We start from the raw sequence: 18,806 nt of genomic DNA, 5'->3' as shown, positions 1-18,806 counted from the left end.
CCTCCAATCCTACTTTTTTTGGGAATCTCCACACTGATTTATGTCTACAGTGGTTGTACCAATCTGCATTCCCACCAACAGTGGCGAAGGGTTCCTTTTCCGCCACAACCCTTCAGGATTTGTTATTGGTTGATTTCTTGATACTAGCCATTCTTTCTGGGGTAAGGTGGATCTCAATGTTGTTTTAATTTGCGTCTCTTGAATGACCAGTGATATTGAACATTTTTTCCCATATTTATTTGCTGTTTGTATTTCTTCAACTGAGAAGTGTGTATGCATCTCAGATGCCTACTTTTGGATTGGGTCTTTAAATCGGCAAGGACTATTTTTTTGAGTTCTTCACATGTTCTCCATGGTAATCCTTTGTCTGAGGAACAGCTGACAAACATTTTCTCCCACTTGTAGGTTGTCTCTTCACTCTGTTGGTGGTTTCTCTTGATGTGCAAGAGCTTTTCAGTAGGGTAAGATCCCAGTTGTTGATTCTTCATAATAGTCCTCTGCAATCTGGGTTTTGTTCATAAAGTCTTTGCCTACACCAATGTCTTCAAGAGTTTTACCTCCTCTGTCTTCCAGAAGATTTAATGTTTCTGTTTTAATATTAATATCTTTGATACATTCTTAGCTTAGTACATGGTGAAAGATATGGGTCCAGTTTTAGTCTTTGCATGTGTGGCGCCAGTTTTTTTCAGCGCCATTTATTAAAGAGGCTCTCTTTCTCCTTAGATGGTTTTTAAATGCTGATTATTACTGAGAAAAGAAGCGTGCTCTAATCAATTATCACAGCTTCAGTAGTTAAAGAAATTTTGTGTTCTCTCTCCTCCTAATCAGAAAAAAAAAAGCAAGAAGATAAAGAATTCTGGCACTCAGGGAAAGGCCTGCTGTTTATATCTCTCCGCAAGCACTGTCAGCTTTTAATCATTGATCAGATAGTATTTATATTTGCGCAGCTTATTCTTCACCAGTTTTTATTACTTATTTATTTTGTTCTTTTGAGACAAGGTCTCTGTAGTTCAGCCTGGCCTTGAACTCACTATGTATGTGAGCTGCCAAAGCAAATACCTTGAACTCACTGTGTAGCTCAGGCTGGCCTCTAACTAGATGTGATTATCCTACTTCAGCCTACCAAGTGGCACCACACCAGCTTTTGTCAAGTTTTAGGCTTGTTTTTTTGTTGGTTTGTTTTGAGACAAAGTCAGTCTGGCTATGTAGCCCAGGTTGGCCTTGAACTTGAAACAATCCTCTTGCCTCAGCCTTGTGAGTACTGGATTATAAGCTTGTGCCACCACACTTGACTTCAAGTTTTAAATGAAAGATTATCTCAGATCTACTAAAGATAATTTTAAAACTTATTTATTTCTGTATGTGGGTCATTTTCATTGACTTGATGGAAATGAAATATTCCCTCCCTGATGTTGTTTTGTTTTAATTTTCTTTTCTTTTTTTTTTCTTTTTTTGAGTCAGGGTCTCGTTATGTAATTCAGGCTGGCCTTGAGCTCACTTTATAGCCTAGGCTGGTCTTGAACTCGCAACAATCTTCGTGCCTCAGCCTCCCGAGTGTTGGGATTACAGGCGTGAGCCACCACGCCCGGCTGTTTTGTTTTAATTTTCAATACTGGGCTTGGACCCAGGGCCATGGCACTGACCTATATCCTCAACCCTTTAATATTTTGAGGTAGAATTTTGTTAAATCGCCCAGGACTAAAATTTCAGTCCTCCTGCATTAGCCTTACAGGAGTACTGGAATTACAGGCATGTGGCGCCGCTGGTTTGTTAAAAGAAACAAAACTCATTGATGATTTTCTATTTTTATTCTAGAGAGAAAATCCACCATCTGTCTAATCTTCCTGAAGCAAACTGATGTCCGAGTGAGGGTCATCCTTAACCTTCGAAGGCTAAATCTAAATTGAGTCTAAAATGTTCTTCAGGGAAGAGCAGCACTTGACCTTCAGTTTGGTGATAATATGCTTCCTGACACTAAGTCCCTCCACCAGTCAGAACTGCCTCAAGGAGAGTCTAGAAGACGTGGTCATTGACATCCAGTCATCTCTCTCTAGGGGAATCAGAGGCAATGAGCCCATCCATACAACAACTCAAGAAGACTGCATTAATTCTTGCTGTTCAACACAGAACATAGCAGGTAAATAATATGTAGCTCTTCATCCCTATGTTTCATGACATAAGTAGATAGGGGACGCGACTACACCAGTGATTCACAATGGGGTAGACATATGGGAACCGAACCACTGACTGGTCAGTGGCTTAGGGTAAGTGAAGAAGCAAGCAACTGACCACCATTGTATTGCAGCTTCTAGGACTAAGAGTTCTGGATGGGTGCTGGTCTCCAGAAAGACACTTTGATCAGAAATTTGGGTCTTTCAGCTTCACTTCCTGACCTCCAAGGAGGAGTTGGAGGTTGAGCTCAATCACAGTGGCCAGTAACTGAATCAATCACTCCTGGTAATGAAACCTCCATCCAGTCCCCTAAATGATGGGGTCTGAGGAACTTAAAGTTTGATAAACATATACACCCATGGGCTAGGAAGGTGGCACACCCCAGTTCCATAGAGACAGGCTTCTGCATTGGGGTCATTGTCTGAAGCATGCTTTGGGCTAAGCCCTCAAATGCTCAACCTGGAGTCTGCTGCTAACGCCAGGTGGTTAGGGTCAGAATGAAATCAAACTGAATCATATGATACCTGGCCATTGGAGAAGTAGCGCAGAACAAATGCCATATGTGTGGTGTCGGTAGGAAGAATCTCTGCAGTGGTCTTGTATTGAGCATTATGCTTTGGATATTGTTTGTGGAAGTCATTTGTAGAAATCACAGAGGTTGCTGGGCAGGGTGGCACATGCATATAATCTAGGAGGGCTGACACCGGGGGATGCAGGATTGAGCCCAAACTGGGCAATTTACTGACTTAGTGAGATGCAGCCTCAAAAAAAGAAAACTAGAAAGGGGTAGGGATGTAGATCACTATGTAAAGGACCCAGGTTCAATTCTCAGCACCCCCCACCAAAAAAAACCCTATAGAAATTTAATTTAAATTTATACTTTTTCTTTTAATTTTAATATAAAGATTTATGTGAGCCAGGTGTGGTAGCACATTCCCATAATTCCAGCCCTCTGGGAGGCTGAGACGGGAGAATTCCGGCCTAGGCAAATTTAGTGACTTAGGGACATCCTGTCTTAAAAATAAAAAGGCATGGAGATGTAGCTCAACATGAAGGCCCTGAGTTCAAACCCAAGTAAACCCTATCCCCATTTTTTAAAAATAGATTCATCTGCAAACCTGCTGAATTATAGGTAAAGGTATTTCCTGACATCTTAGGAAACCCTGCATTTGTCCTGCATTCCAAGAAATGAAGATTTGCTATTTTATTTCCCAAGCAAAAGTACTATTACTGCTCTGTGGGCCACAGTTAGTGGCCCTGAAAACATTTTTCTCATTCATTGAGCAATGATAATTTAATTGTCTAGGATTCAGAAGGCACTTTGAAAGTTTAATAATAGCTGTGGACTCTAGAGAAATAACATAAACACAAAGAGCATAAGATTTTGTGATGTTTGGGCTTCTGGATTCTTCCATTTATCTAAGTAGCAAAAAGAATGGTATTGCAGGTGTCACATTTTTAGAAAAGGGGAGAAGGAGGGCCTGTCTTATTGCCCAAGTAGGAGAGAAATGAGGTGATTAAACCCTGCTGGGGCTGAGTCTCCTTTCCCACCTGAATTGCCTGACTAGAGGTGGTGGTGATGTTGGCAAACCATTTGCTCCGCTCCTCCGTGGTACTGGGAATTGAACCAAGGCCTTGCACATGCTTGGCGAGTGCTATACCGCGGAGCTCCAGCTCCAGTTTTTTCTGTTGTTTTATTTTGAGACAAGGTCTCACTATATTACCCAGGTTGTCCACAGATTTGCGATCCTCCTGCCCTACACTCCCCAGTAGCTGGAATTTCAGGTGTGCGCCATTGTGCCCGGACAAATGGTATGTTTTTAATAGTCTATGTGCCTCTTGACCTCCAGCCCGACCAGAGGTATGCTGCTCCCTCAAGGGTCATAAGCCAAGATGGCCATGATGAATAGAGAGAATAATGGCTTCTGGACATGAGACAACGAAAAAAGAAGCCAGAAGTGGAAGGTGAAGGAAAATAGAAAAAAATGATAAAAATGGAAATGTGAAGAAACAGCAAAAGAATTGTACTGAAAAAATAAAAAGCCTGACATAGTGATCACATCAGTAATCCTATGTACTCAGGAGGCTGAGGCAGGGTGATTGCATGTTCAAAGCCAACCTAGACAATTAAGCAAGATCCTGTCTCAAAAAAAAAAAAAACCATATATATACACGCACACATGTATTACAGATGGACATAAAACTAGTGCTTTAAAGAAAGCTGGGGATATAGCTCACTGACAAAGCCTCCTGGGTTCTATCCATAGTACTGCAAAATAATAGTAAATAGTAAATAACAAAATAATAATAAAATTAAAAGAAGTGAAGTGTGACAGTATACTCCTGTAGTCCTAGCTGCTCTGGAGACTAAAGCAGAAAGACTTCTTGACCCCAAGAATTCAAGCCTATCCAGGGTAAAATAGGAAAACCTTGTCTTCTACAAAAATAAATAACAAAGCCATGAGTGGGGTCACATACCTATAATCCCAGTACTCTGGGAGGCTGAGACAGGAGGATTGTTATGAGTTCAAGGCCGGCCTGAACCAAATAAGGACACCATATCTCAAAAAATTAAAAGGGCTTAGCTCAGCGCAAAGGCTCCAAATTCAATCTCCTGTACTACAATAAGTACATAAATAAGCAAACAAATATAATTAATTAATACAATTTAATACATAAGTAAATGATAAGATGGGCTTTGTGTTCCATACACTACTCAAATCCTTTGTGAAAGGAGGCATGATATTTCTGAGATGATTAATTTACTTGCTCCACCTAAGAAAGCCTGACTCAAAGAGTTTTATAGGTGTTTGAGATACCTTCAGGGTAGAGTTACAGCCATATATGAAGATCCAGCTGGTATAGAGTTCTGTAAAGACTCTGTATATTATCAGGGATATTTCTGGCCTTATTTTTAGAAAATTAAATAGAGTATTCAAAATTAGTTTTGCCAATGGTTACCCTAAGCTTTGCACATTCAGTGTCTTTTAAAATTGCTTTATACAACCAGACTAAGGAAAAGGAAATGATTCAGCAGTCAGCAAGCAGGAAAACAAAATGAACAGAGGTATTTGAGTTGGACTCCAGAGTAAACAAAGTTCGACCTGTTTGTGCTACTCCTGAGAAAATTTATTTCAGAATCATGCTTATAAAACCTTTCCTTGCAGGGAATAAAGCATGTAACTTGATGATCTTTGACACTCGAAAAACAGCTGGACAACCCAACTGCTACCTGTTTTTCTGTCCCAGTGTGGAAGCCTGTCCGCTGAAACCAGCAAAGGGCCTTTGGAGTTACAGGATAATCCAAGGTAATAAAAACCTTCTTTTCTTTTGTGGTCAGGATTATTTAGAGATGGCTTCTGTGAAAGATTTAATCTACAAAAGAGTCTTTAAAAAAAACAGCAAAAGGGTTCACTAGTGTTTCATGCTTGAAACTCAATTTCTTAAATGGTCATTGTTTATTTTTAGGAAGTTTTTATTAGTATATATTAATTATACAAATTATTGCATTTCATCATGTCATTTTCAAACATACTTTGAGCCAATTTATCCCATTACCTTCTCTTACCCTGCCTTTCCTGAAATTCAGTTTATTAAACCAAAATTTGTTTTCCAGTTAAAGATTTTGGGATATTTGTTTCTTTCTTTTTTTTTTTTTTTTTTTTATTGGTACTGGGGATCAAACTCACGACCGCACGCTTGCAAGGCAGGTGTTTATGCTGCTGAGCTAAATCCCCAGCCTGTTGGAATATTCATTTCTTTGCATTGATGCACGGATATTATATGAAACATTTTTGTAGTCTCTATGTCAGTAACTGTTGATAACTGCAGTAAGTTTGCAAACCTCTGGAGCAGCACTCTGCTCTAGAATGAGTTGATTAAGACCTACATGACTGTGCAAAGTTCTACTGCTTTCGTTGTTAAGTCCCTATTTATTACAATATCCATCAAACTTACTGGATTTTATTGCCTACCCGGAGGAGCATTGATTCAGGAAACATTTATTGAACACCTACTATGTGCCAGGTTCAGTGCAAAGCCCTGGAAATGCAAACTCAATGCTTATGCAACTTAGATATACATTTAATCCAAGTTCAGAAAATAAACATTTGAATCAATGGGGAAGAAGAGGAGAAGTAAAAATAATTCAGATGCAACATATACGTGTACCAATTCCCCAAAGTGAATATAATTATTCTCTTTTTTTGGTATTGGGAATCAAACTCTGGACCTTGCACTTGCCAGGCAGGCACTGTGCTGCTGAGCTATACCCCCAACCCTAATTATTCTGTTTTAAAAACATACTAATAAAAAAGATCTTTAAAAAAAGAAACTGCGAAGTGAATTAATGTAATTATTTGGACACGTTTCAGTGAGATTTTGCCTTGTTAATTTTTCAGGTTGAAATGTTCTTGATATCAAATTTGCTTTTTAGCCAGGCATTGTGGCACGCACCTGTCATCCCCACTTCTTGGGCAGCTGAGCAGGAGGATCACAAGGTCAGGGCCAACCTGGGCAACTTAGCAAGAATCTCTTTCAAAATAAAAAATTAAAGACTGGAGATACAGCCCAGTGCTAACACAGAACACTTGCCAAGTAGCAGGTTCTAGGTTCAATCCTCAATACAGAAAAAAAAAGCAAATTTTCTTTTAAGTTGTGGAAAGTTTTTGCCATTATACTTGTGGTTATTACTGTTATTCTATTTTTCACTTATTCAATAAATAACAAATATTACTTAGCATCTTCTCTGTATCAAGCATTTTTTATGCCCTAACGATGCAGTATCAGACATGAAACAATTCTCATTTCTGGAATTTATATTTTAGGAGAGAGAGACAGTAACCATAAAAATAATCAAGGGAAATATAGTCACAGTGCTAGGCAGGAAATTTAGACAAGATGCTGTGGTGACGATCGCTGAGTAATGGTAACCTTGTATCGAGGTGATCAAAGGAATCGTCCGTGAGAAGGTAAACCCTAAACTTCGATCTGAACAGTCGGAGTCCCATGGCAGCCAGTAGGGGAAGACCTTCCAGGCCCGTGATCCTCAGGCAGAAGGGGTTTGGAATGTTTGAAGAACAAACTCCAATCCCAGCTGGTGGACACACAGTAAGCTAAGCAGACAGTAATGCGCAAAAGGCCAGGGACCCCACATCCCAGAAAGCCTTAGAAGCCGGTGACGGGGTTTTAGTCTGTGTGTGTGACAGGAAGCAGGACTTTACAGTTACAGTGTAGCTGCCTTGTGGGAGTAGACAGTGAGACTGCCGCGGAGGGGACGTGGAAAGGCTGCTCGGGGTGGGGGTGAGGGGTAAGCAGTGGCCTTGGAGACCAGGGAGGTGGTAGAGGAAGTGGACAGAAGAGTGGACATGGCGCTGATCCCGAGGTAGAGTTGACAGGACTTGCTGATGGTGTGGCTGTAGGGGGCCAGGAAAAAGGAAGCAGTGAGATCTTGCCCTAGTTTTTTACTTCAGTGTCTAGATGAGCTGGGGATTTTGTTTCTTTTCTTTTTCTCCCTTTTTTGGGGGGCCAGTACTGGGGATTGAACTCAATCTTTGCACTGAGTTGCACTCCCCAGCTTTTTTTCTTCCTTTTTTTTCTTCCTTCCCTCCCTCCCTCCATCCTATCCTCCTCCCTTCTTTCCTCTCTCTCCCTCCGTCCCTCCTCCTTTCCTTTCTTCTTCACCTTCGTTCTCTTCCTTTCCTCCTCCCTTTCTTTTGTTCAACAGCTAAGTCACTAAATTGCCCAGGTTGGACTCAGATTTGTGATCCTCCTGCCTCAGCCTCCCAGAGTACCAGGATTACAGATGTGCAGTACCATGCTCAGCTGAGTTGGGGAGCTTGTGTGTGTGTTTGTGTGTGCACACACATGTGCATGCATATGTGTGTATGTGCTGGAGGTTGAACCCAGCACCTCAAATGTACTAAGCACCTGCTTTACTGGTTGGGAAGAGCAGGTGTAGGGTTGAAAGGACTGGAGTTAAGGATTCTTTCTTGCCTGCGTTAAGTGTGAGTGCTTTGGAGAATGATGCTGCCCAGTGCTCCTGAGTGCTGTGCTTAGTCTCCCAAGTGGAGCTGTGTCTGAGTTTTGTTCTTGAACCTGAAAAATCTGATGTGTTAGACATTCCCTTAAAGAAGAGCATGAAGTACAGTTTCTTTGTATAAATAATCGGGATATGATAATAATTAGAGTTGAGTTAGTTTTTACATTTTTTCCAACTGTTGTTTTTATAATACATATAATAAAAGAAATATGTGGTAAACATTTCCACCAATGGAAATGGGAAAAAAAAGAAAGTGTGTACGTAAACCTTGTGTGTGTGTGTGTTTCTACTCATGTATAGTAAACATCAAACCCAGTGCCTTTGCGCTGAGCTACATCCCTAGCCCTTTTTGTATTTATTTTGAGACAGGATGTTGCTAAATCTGCATGTTGCGCAGGCTGGGCTTACACTTGTCATTCTCCTGCCTCAGGATCCCAGAACACTGAGATTACATTAAACCTACTCAGGCCTAGTATAAATACAGTGAAGTCAAACTGGAATCAACCTTTTCTTATGGAGCCACCAGGGGGCGTCATCAGCCCAGAACCCTTCATGAAACATCCAGGGACAAAGTAGCATCAACCTCAATGTAGTAATGACAGGATTATTGACAGGATGTGTGTGAATTAGCTGCCCAAATTGGTGGGTCGAGATCACTCCATTAAAAATAAATTATCTACTTCCTTTCTGTAGTGAAATTAAATGTAGATAATCTGTTTCATGGTTTGTTTCTGGAAGAACTTTATTCCCTATCACTACTGATTAGTGTTTACAGACACTAGACAAAGTTTGGGAGATGATTGTGACCTCTTTTCCTTCTGTAAAACCACTGTGGCTTGACACTATTTCATTTATGGCTTTTAGGTATGTACTTGCTACCAAGGACTGGAAGAATAGGTGAATTCGGAAGTAGAATAAATTAGGAGTGTTCGTGCAGCTGGTTGCCAAGAAATAGCCACTCATTTTTTAACTCAGTGAAGTCCCTTGAAAAATGAAACTCATAAGAAGAGTTGAGGGGCCAGACTGTCTCCCAGCTCCTTCTGTGGCTTGAGTCTGTGACGGAGGGAGGCCCTGCACCCGCCCGCTCCCCTTCCCCGCACACAGCGGTGGGTAAAGGATCTCTGTGTTGTTCTAGGAGCTTCCTCATATAGAGACACAGGACTCCCCAGGCTCTGCTTTATTTCTGAACTTGCAAGCATGAGAAAGAAAACAGCTGTTCTGGCCATTCTTGTCGGTGGCCTTATTGAAATTCTGATATCACACACATCATAGGGCTTGTACTTAAACAGTCCCTGTTTTAAACTTTAAGGTGAATATATTGAACCTTTTTTTCCTGATGCCAAGGACTTGTGCTTGCTAAGCAAGTGCTATACCACTGAGCTATAATGCACTCCCTCCCCACCCTGCAACCAGTCTATTTAAGCTATATCTGATCCTCTCTGAAGATAAATTGGAATTTATTGCATGGTAGTGTTGTGAGTATGACATCACCTTTGTAGCAAAAACTCTGGTTCTGCACCGCTGGGAAGGAAAGGAACTTCAGGCATCCACATTCTACTTTAGAGAGCCGTGGCCTGAAGCAGTTGCCCAGTTTTTTTGTCAATGGTCAAGTAGTATTTTAATGGCTTTTCAGGCTGGTGTTTATGCTCTATGAGTCATGGACAATCTGTTATACCTACTCACCCTTGTCCTTGTAGTGGTGAAGCAGCCACAGACAGTGTATAAAAAATGGGCTGGGTATGATGGTACGTTCCTGTAAGCCTAGTAGCTGGGAGGCTGAGGCAGAAGGATTACTGTGAGTTTGAGGCCAACCTGGGCTATGTAGTGAGACCTTGTATATAAACAAATAATAACCAACCCACCCCAGATCCCAGAGCTCTGAGTTCCTTGCACAAGCACAAGCTCCTTATTTTGTCTTTTTTAAAAATAGGCATGGTTACATGCTAATAAAATGTTTTGGGCACTGAAATTTTAATATCCTATAATTTGTCATGTATCACAGATTTTTTTTTTATCATTTTAAAATGTAAACACCATTTTTAGTTTGCAAGCCATACAGAGATAGGCGGCAAGCCAGATCTGACTATTGGAACGCAGTTCACTGACGCATGTCCTGGAAGGGATAAGTGAGTGCTGAAGGACCGCCTACCAGTGTGAGGCTTCAAGAGTCGTCACAGGATGTTACACGTCTGAAGTGGCCTCTGGATCTGTTAGGAGAAATGATCATCCCACTTGAGAAACAGGCATAGAAGGAACTTCAGGAAGAAGAGTGGACCAATATGTACTAAGAAGTCCTTCTGTTTCTCTCCTGTAGTTCCAATCTAAGCAAAATGATTAGCCACATGGCAGAGTAAATCAGAACAATTCAAATTATCATTCGTTGCTCTTGAGTGCCTTAACAAGCTTTTCCGGTTTGAGCCGTGATGGATGGTGTGTGTGGTTAAGAGCCAAATCCCAAGCTTTCTCCAGCAGGAAGTAGGATCTGAGGCTGGTTCCTCCTTCTAGGGATTTAAAACTTGATTTTCTGCCCCATACACCCTCAGTGTGACCATCAAGACTTCAAATATTAGGCCTGTCATCCTCACAACCTAAGATTGGCTCTAAAATTTTAAGCTTTGAGATTTGAGATTAAATTCTCCTTCGTCTGAGTACAGTTGGAAAAATGTCATCAGCCTTGTGCTGTTGCCTTGGCCCAGTGCCCTCAGAGGTGACCACACCTTCCAGCTCCTTCTCCTTTCTCCTTGTAAAATCTTCATCTCTGTCACAGCCATATAGCAGCCAGCTGTGGCTCCCACCTATAACTCCAGCACTCTGAGAGACTGAGGTAAAAGGATTACAAATTTGAACCCAGTCTGGGCAACTTAATGACTTGGGGTGACCCTCTCTCAAAAAACAATAAATAAAAAGGGCTGAAGATGTAGCTCAGTTGCAAAGGCCTGAGTTCAATATCCATCACTGAAAAAACAAACAAACCACTTGGGAGGATGAGGCAGGAGGATTGCTGTGAGTTCGAGGCCAGCTTGGACTACAAAGTGAGTTCAAGGCCAGCCTGAACTGCATAGTGAAACCCCGTCTCAAAAAATAAAACAACACAAAAGAGCACACCACAGGAATTCTCTCTCTCTCTCTGATTCTGTCAACTCGTCTTCCCAAGGCTTTTGCATATCTTTTCTTGCCTGCCCCATGTCCACACTGTACCATTTATCCTAATACATCCTAGTTCTCTCAGTCCTGGGTGACAGTGTCCTGTGAGAACTTCTGCCACCTGCCAGAATTCTCTATGCTAGTTCCCATCCTGCCCACGTCACCCTGACCCAGCTCTCTGCCTGACCCAATCCGTATACCTCTCATCTTCCTAAACCTCTTGCGGACCATGTGAGCTCCTCTTAGCTTTTCCAAACTACATACCGAGACCCTGTCAATAAATAAGTAAATGAATAAATAAATAACCACCCACCCTGTCAACCATCCAACCATCCACCTCTTCCATAATTTGTTTGCTCTGCCTCCACACATTCCTGTCCCATCAAGCTAGAAATAAACCACAGCATGAGGTGAGGAGCAGTGCTGTCCAATTCTGATTTAACAACTTAAATCTTTTCAGTTTTGTATTAAATGCCAAGTAACAGGGAGGAGGGAGGCATAGCTCAGTGACAGAGCACTTGCCAAGCATGCGTAGAGTCCCAAGTTCCATCCCCAGCTCCAGCAAAATCAATCAGTCAAGTATCAACAGTTTGGAGACCTACTGAAAAAGCTGATACATGTTTATTTTTAACCTTAGAATGGATGATTTAAGTGTCTCTTTTATTTTCTTTGCATTTTCAGATGTTTTGTCTTTGACTGATATTCTACATCAAGAGTTAACACAAGAAGGTTCTCTCTCTCATGGTTGGTCTCCACAAGCCATCACGTCCCCTCTCCCTCCTCTGATGGATTTTTCAAAGCCCACTGGTCTCTTGTGGAGAAATATATCTTCTCAGAGGTCTGGATCTTCGAGTCACCTACAGAAACTCTCCCAGATCAGCCAAGCAAGTACCCAGTTCCCTTATAATAGAGACAAAGGCCACTCTCAGAGTTTACAGTCTTCTTCAGAGCCAGAAGTAGCTCCTTTGTTGCCTAAAAACTCAACCACCTCCCCTGCAGCAGCTGTTGGTTTTCAACATAACAACTCTGTGACTCTGAAGCCTGTATTTCTTGCACCCACCAGTACCTCAGAGATACCTCTGGTGACTTTTCAACCACAGGTGGCTACCACAGTTCCACTCATAACCACTGTCCCCACTCAGCCTCCTCCAGCCCCCATTTCTACAGTTTATACACGTGCTGTGGCTACCCCCCAAGCTGTGACTGCAGCAGGAGTTTTGACTACCATCTTTCAGGCATCTAGGGACTTGAAAGGCACCCCGGAAACGGTGCCCTTTAGAGAAATCTCTAAACTCACTTCAAACAGAGGGCATGTGCATAACCCTACTACACTCCCTTTGTCCAATGTGGAATCTTCCACTACAAATAAAACTATTTCCTGGGAAAATGAGAAGCCTGCTATAGACAGCTCATCACCAAAGAGTGTTCCAAAAAACCAGTATGGCCTTCCATTTGAAAAGTGGCTCCTCCTGGGGACCCTGCTCTTTGGTGTTCTGTTCCTGGTAATAGGCCTGGTCCTTTTGGGTAGAATAATCTCAGAATCCCTCCGCAGGAAACGGTATTCACGACTTGATTATCTAATCAATGGGATCTATGTTGACATCTAAGAACAAGGGCTGGGGATTTAGCTCAGCAGCATAAGCCCCTGCCTGGCAAGTGCAAGGTCATGAGCTCAACCCCTGGTACCACCAAAAAAAAAAAAAAAAAAAAAAATGGACATCTAAGAACCAAGTTCATTATCTCTTAATTCATTGAGTAACTAGGAGCAACACACACTGAATTGCTGCTGACTTGCTGATCTTAGCAAGTTAGATTTTGAAGACAGGAATGTTCCCTAGCACTTTTTTTTTTATTTTTTGAGGACAAGGGAGAAGCCTCAAATTAGGTAATTTGAGTGATCTCTCTAAAATATTCACTGAAAATAAGGCTCTACCTAAAGCAAGAAGGTGTAATTGCAATATAAATTGGAAAACTCAGCTGGCTTTATGCAAGGAAGAAAAGGTTAGGATATCAAGGTTCCAATTGATTAATATTTCTGGTTCCAGATAAAATCAACTGTTTATGATGTTAGTTTTAATGGAGTACTTTTTATATGAATTCCAATAAAACTTATTCCAGATGTATTTCCTTCCAATTAAATATTTGAATAAATCTTCTGTTACTCAGTAATGTTCCTGTAAGTGATACATCCATACTGGATAAGTTTCAATTTATTCCCACCAGCAAAATGATGAAATGGTAAAAATATGTGTTCCAAGTTAAAACGACAAACCCCTTTTCCTGTCAGTGAGCAAAGAGATTCACTTGGGAGGATATTAGCCTACTTAGAGACAGTGATAAATTGGTTCTAATAAATAGCCAAATCCATTTGGGATCTGTCCTAACTCTTTTTTTTTTTCAGTGTTAACATTTTCTAAACTTGTACAAAGTTTGAAATGCACCCATATTACTTACAAATCCTTAAGTTTGGTCAGCAATTTGATTTTTAGTTAGAACAACATTAGAAAAAAGATACGGCAATTATGTTAGTGTGCTCTAATTTTAATTGATTGTTGAAATTTCTGAGAAACATTTGTAATAAAGAGAATTTGCAAGATAAGTTATAGGTGGGGTGGCCACAAGTTCAGAAGATTGCCTGGCTCAATTCGGTACCTTATTTCTTTGGAGTTATCTGTAAAACAAAAAGTTTGGTGTCTTCCAGGTATAAGCTTGGTTTTACATTTCTTTTTTTTTCTTTCTTTGTGTGTGTGTGTGTGTGTGTGGACCTTAGGCCTGTCAGGCAGACACTTAAGCTGCTGAGCTAAATCCCCATCCCTAAGCTTAGTTTTAAAGTTAAAAAATGGACTTTCAGAGCTGATTGTTGATGGTAGATATCTGTATAGCCGGTACTTTGGGAGGCCAAGACAAGAGGATGGAGAATTTGAGCCTGGACTGGGCTGTTTGAAGGATTGGGAACATAGTGCAGGGTTAGGTGACAGCTTTATACACTGAGCACTAGAGGGCATTAGAGGGTTAGTAAGGACATATAAGAATTAAAGCAAATGCAGAAAATTACAGGAAACAGAATTTTTCTTTCTCACCGCCCCCTTCCTCTTCCCCTTTCTCTTCACCTCCACTCTCCTGGTGCCCTTCCCTCTTCCCTGGGTTTTTGGTTACATTCATAAAGCGCATTAAGAGGAAAACCGGTCTACTGAAGATACTATTTTCATGTATTTTCCAATTTAACAGTTTGATACAAGTCTCTAAGGGCTTTACATGAGCTTTAAGTAGGTTGAATAAATAAGACCTTGAGTTGACTTAATGTCACAAGTGTTCATTAAATATTTACACGTAGATCAGAATCAGATTATTAACCAAGTGCCTTGGAATTGTAAAATATTTCCTTAGTTAATGGATTTAGAGAGTGAAAGTGAGGCTTTCTGCCTAAGTGTATAAACGCTTTCTTCTGGTTCTTCTGTAGTTCTCTGCCTATCTGGCTGCAGCCTTTCAGGGGACCAAGTGCCTTCTTGATAAGGAGTCCAGGCAGGGAGCTGTAATAGTCAGTTGTCTAGATGAGAGGTAATACCACTGCCCGTGACAGTCAGAGCGAAGTGTATGGTAGGGGAGCGTCCTTACTTAAAAGAGACTTCTAAGAAGTCACACACTGTATTGCCCTGTCCTATGAGGCTGCTGCAGAGGGCAGGCAAGGGAGAAAATGCCTATGCTTACTTACTTGAACTGGACTCAAGTGATCCTCCTGCTTTTGTCTCCCCAGTGCTGGGACTCCAACGACGTATTATTGTGGTCAACTGCTCACTTTTTGATGGCTTTAATAGTGACTGGCCTTTCAGACAAAGTGCACTGAATCATGAGCCTCCCTGCCAGACCTTGGGTTTATGGATAGGAAAGATAGGAGTCTAGAGCAAATAGGACAACTAGAAAGGTCTCCCTACTCAGAAGTAACCTTCTCTCAGATGAGAGTGTGGTAGCACTCTGGCAGGTTGAGGAAAGAGGATCAAAGTTGGAGCCCAGCCTGGCCAAATGAGTGATTTAGCAAGACTGCCTCAAAACTAAAAAAGACTAGGGGTGTAGCATGGTATAAAGGCCCTAGATCATTCCCCAGTACTCCAAAAAAGAAAAATCCTTTTTTTGGCTGGGCACAAGGAGGCACATATCTATAGTTCCAGCTACTTGGGAAGCTAAAGCAGAGGCATCTCTTAAGCTCAGGAATTTAGAGGCAGCCTAGGCAACATAGTCCTTGTCTCCAAAAAAACAACAACAAAATTTTTTTTGTCAGTAGCAGGATACTTATATTTGAGTGGGTTAAAGCCTGCTCAGACACAAAACAAAAAACTTACTAAACTAATGACTAAGGATGAAGTCTATGGAATATTCACTCCAAATGAATACTGCTACATCATATTTCTCAATAACCCGTGACCTTGAAACTCACTGGTTTGCTGACTGTGGTGGGCACTACCAGTTTCCCACCCAAAAGCCAGACCCAGCTGTGATTTTTCCATTCTGTTACAAGTTGGAAATGTCAGATTCTCTGACAACCCTTCTCGCCATGAGAGTTAAACCTGTGACCCAGTTTCAATTGAATGGAAACCTCCTGGGGCCTGCTAGGATAGATTTTCTTACTTGTTAGTACAAGGAAGAAAGGGGTTTTTTGCTCCCATTCCTCTTGTTTTCTGCTTGGGAGACTGGCCATGTGAAGACATGATACACCTCTTTCAGCCTTTCTGCCTCAGTGAGGGCAGAAATCATTAACATGCTGAGATATGGAGATAGCTGGCCCTTGAAACCCTGGCTAAAGCAACAGGACTAACACTAGAATTGGCAATTTCACCCTTCTTCTGTAAGACTGTATCTCCAACATTTGCAGCACTTTTGTTCAAGTATGTCTGTGTTATGGTTTATATGTGGATGTCCCTTAAAGCCTTGTGTGCTCATAGGCAGGGCTTCTGGGAGATAACTGGATCGCAGGAGCATGATACTTGTCAGTGAATTAGTCTGCCGATAAACTGATAACTGAATATGATTTGGGAGGTGAAGCCGGGTTGGAGTCACTGGGGGTGTGGCCTGGATTGATCTATCACCTTTTCTCTTCCCCCATAACACTCTCTGCTTCCTGACTGCTGTGCCATTAGAAAGCTGCCTCTGCCATGCCCCTCTGCCATTCTTCTTTGCCTTGGGCCAACTGACTATGAACTGAAAACTCTACAAACTGAGCCCAAATAAATCTGTCTTCTTTCAAGTTATAGTTGTTGAATATTATGTCTCAACAATAAGAAAGTAACTAAGACAGACTGTGGGGTCCGGAATGCATCTATTTCTGTGATACTACTGACCATATGGTTCAGAGGCCCTTTGAACTGGCTTGTGGGAAGGGTATCAAAAGCTGGGGAGATGTTATCTGGAGAAGCTACCCTAGAATTCTGTAAGCCAAGCTTGATGAGAGATTCTGGTCAGAGCTGAGAAGACGAGAATGTTGACAGTAATACAACCAGAAAAGAACAGGCTCAAGAGATTTTAGTTGGGAAGGTCTATGTTGGCAATTAGACTCCAGACCATGTGTGGTATGCTCTGGCAGAAAATTTGTCTGCATTTTGCTCATGTCCAGAGATTTTGTGGGAGACTGAGATTAAGGATGAACGACTAATCTGGCAGGGGGAAATTTCAAAGCAGCCAAATATTCAGACTGTGGCTTGGGTACTGTTAAGCAGATCTTAGCCAGCTCTACTTTGCAAATCAAGAGCAAACAGCCCAGCAGAATGATTTTAAAAGCTTTGAGTTTGGCCAGAAAGGAGGCTGCAATAAATCTGGGGCCCTTGAAGATGGAGTAGAGAAAAACTTAGTTGCTGAAAAGATTAACATTAACAATAAGCCAAGTGTTTTGGAACAGGACAGTAGGAAAAATGCCTTGAAGGAATGTGAGGAACAAGCAAGGCTTCACCCTTTGCAGGCTCAAAATTGCAAAGGTAAAAGACTGAGAAGAGAGCCTCAGGGCACCATGCTCCAGAATTGCACCAGCTTAGGGAATGGAACCTGATTCTCTGGCTTCATTTCACTGTGCGCAACCATCCAGCCACTGAGAGGCCTCTGCAACCACCAGCAAGATTGACCAGCTCCAATGGTGGCAGACCTTGGCATCATCTACATAGTGCTGCTGTAGGTGCGTACAGAATATAAAAGTTGTGGGGTCATGGAAACTTCCACCCAGATTTCAGCAGAAGACCTGGGAGGCAAGGCTGTATAACCAAGGGCACAGTGTGTGAAGCTGTCAGTGTGAAGCCAAAGGCAGAGGGGACACCCAAAGACGTTGGAAAAGCCAGGTACATGGAACATCTGAGGAAAGCTACAAAAAGTGAGCAAAGCCCAACCAAAAGAAGCCATGGGGCTGCAACCACTGGCAGTGCCAGAGAGGCAGGATCACCCAAGCTTTTTGGAGTTCACATCTCCCCATAAATTATGCCAGGTACTGGGCATGGATCTATGGCAGTGATGGTGAACCTTTTTGAGCTTTCAATGACAATAAACAGCCTACTGTGTCATATATGTCATAAGTTCACCATCTATAGGAGTCAATGTTTGCCTTGCTGGATTTAGGACTTGAGGTGGCACCATTCCTTTTTTCCTCTCCTCTTTCTCCTTTGTGGAATGGCAATGTTTATCCTGTGCCTTTGTATGTCAGCATGTAACTTTCAATTTTTACAAGGGCTTGCAGCTAAGAGTTGTCCTAAACCTCAGAGGAGACTCTGAACTAGGACTTTTCAGCAATGCTGAAATTGTTAGGATTTTGGAAGATGGGCTTAGAGATGGGCTAAGTGCATTTTGCATAAAGAATGGGCACAATTCTTGTCGGGGGGACAGGGTAGAATGTTATGGTTTATGTCTTCCTAGGTATCTCCCTAAAATCTCATGAGCTCATAGGTGGGGCTCATAGGTGGGGAGATAATTGGTTCACAAGGGAGTGATATTTTCAGTGGGTTAGGTGATAAGTTTATAGCTAATTATGATTTGAGAGATGAAGCCTGGTTGGAGGAGCTGGGTGTGGCCTGGAAAGATCTGTCTCCCCATCCCTTGATAACACTCTCTGCTTTCTCACTGCCATGCCATAAGAAAACCCTCCTCTGCTATGCCCCCTCTTCCATTCTCTTTGCCTTGGAGCCAGCTGACTATGAACTGAAACCTCTAAAAATGGTAAACCAAAATAAATGTTTTATCTTTTAAATTTTAGGTGTTGAAAGTTGGGTCTCAGAAGTGAGAAAGTAACCAAAACTGATTTCTTATTAATAATAGTAGCAAAGACTTATAAGGTACTTAAATTATGTACAAACCACACATCACATATATAAACTCGTTTCATTCCTACAAGTTTTTGGAGAAGTTTTAGCCTTATTTTGCAGATGAGGAAACTGAGGCAGTCTTCTGAGGTCAGTTGCCCAGGTAGATTAGTTCTAGTGTT

The 18,806-nt window shown here is 41.7% G+C and overlaps 1 protein-coding gene across 2 annotated transcripts in view; it reads left to right on the top strand.

Annotated features, from left to right (window-relative positions):
* Nucleotides 1–13,525, top strand: part of Mansc1 (MANSC domain containing 1) — a 28,650-nt gene extending 15,125 nt beyond the window's left edge. For both annotated transcript variants that reach the window (XM_003470409.5, XM_005003808.4), the window contains exons 2-4: nt 1,816–2,137; nt 5,340–5,480; nt 12,038–13,525. In XM_003470409.5, coding sequence (XP_003470457.2) covers nt 1,915–2,137; nt 5,340–5,480; nt 12,038–12,963 — 1,290 coding nt within the window. In that variant the 5' untranslated portion in view covers nt 1,816–1,914 and the 3' untranslated portion in view covers nt 12,964–13,525. The remainder of the gene's footprint in view (nt 1–1,815; nt 2,138–5,339; nt 5,481–12,037) is intronic.
* The last annotated feature ends 5,281 nt before the right edge of the window (nt 13,526–18,806 follow it).

This window comes from Cavia porcellus, unplaced genomic scaffold, assembly GCF_034190915.1.
Source record: "Cavia porcellus strain 051 isolate PalLab524CR breed Dunkin Hartley unplaced genomic scaffold, mCavPor4.1 scaffold_27, whole genome shotgun sequence".
NCBI lineage: Eukaryota > Metazoa > Chordata > Mammalia > Rodentia > Caviidae > Cavia > Cavia porcellus.
Note: the sequence above shows the minus strand (reverse complement) of the source record. Positions and strands in the feature narration are given on the sequence as shown.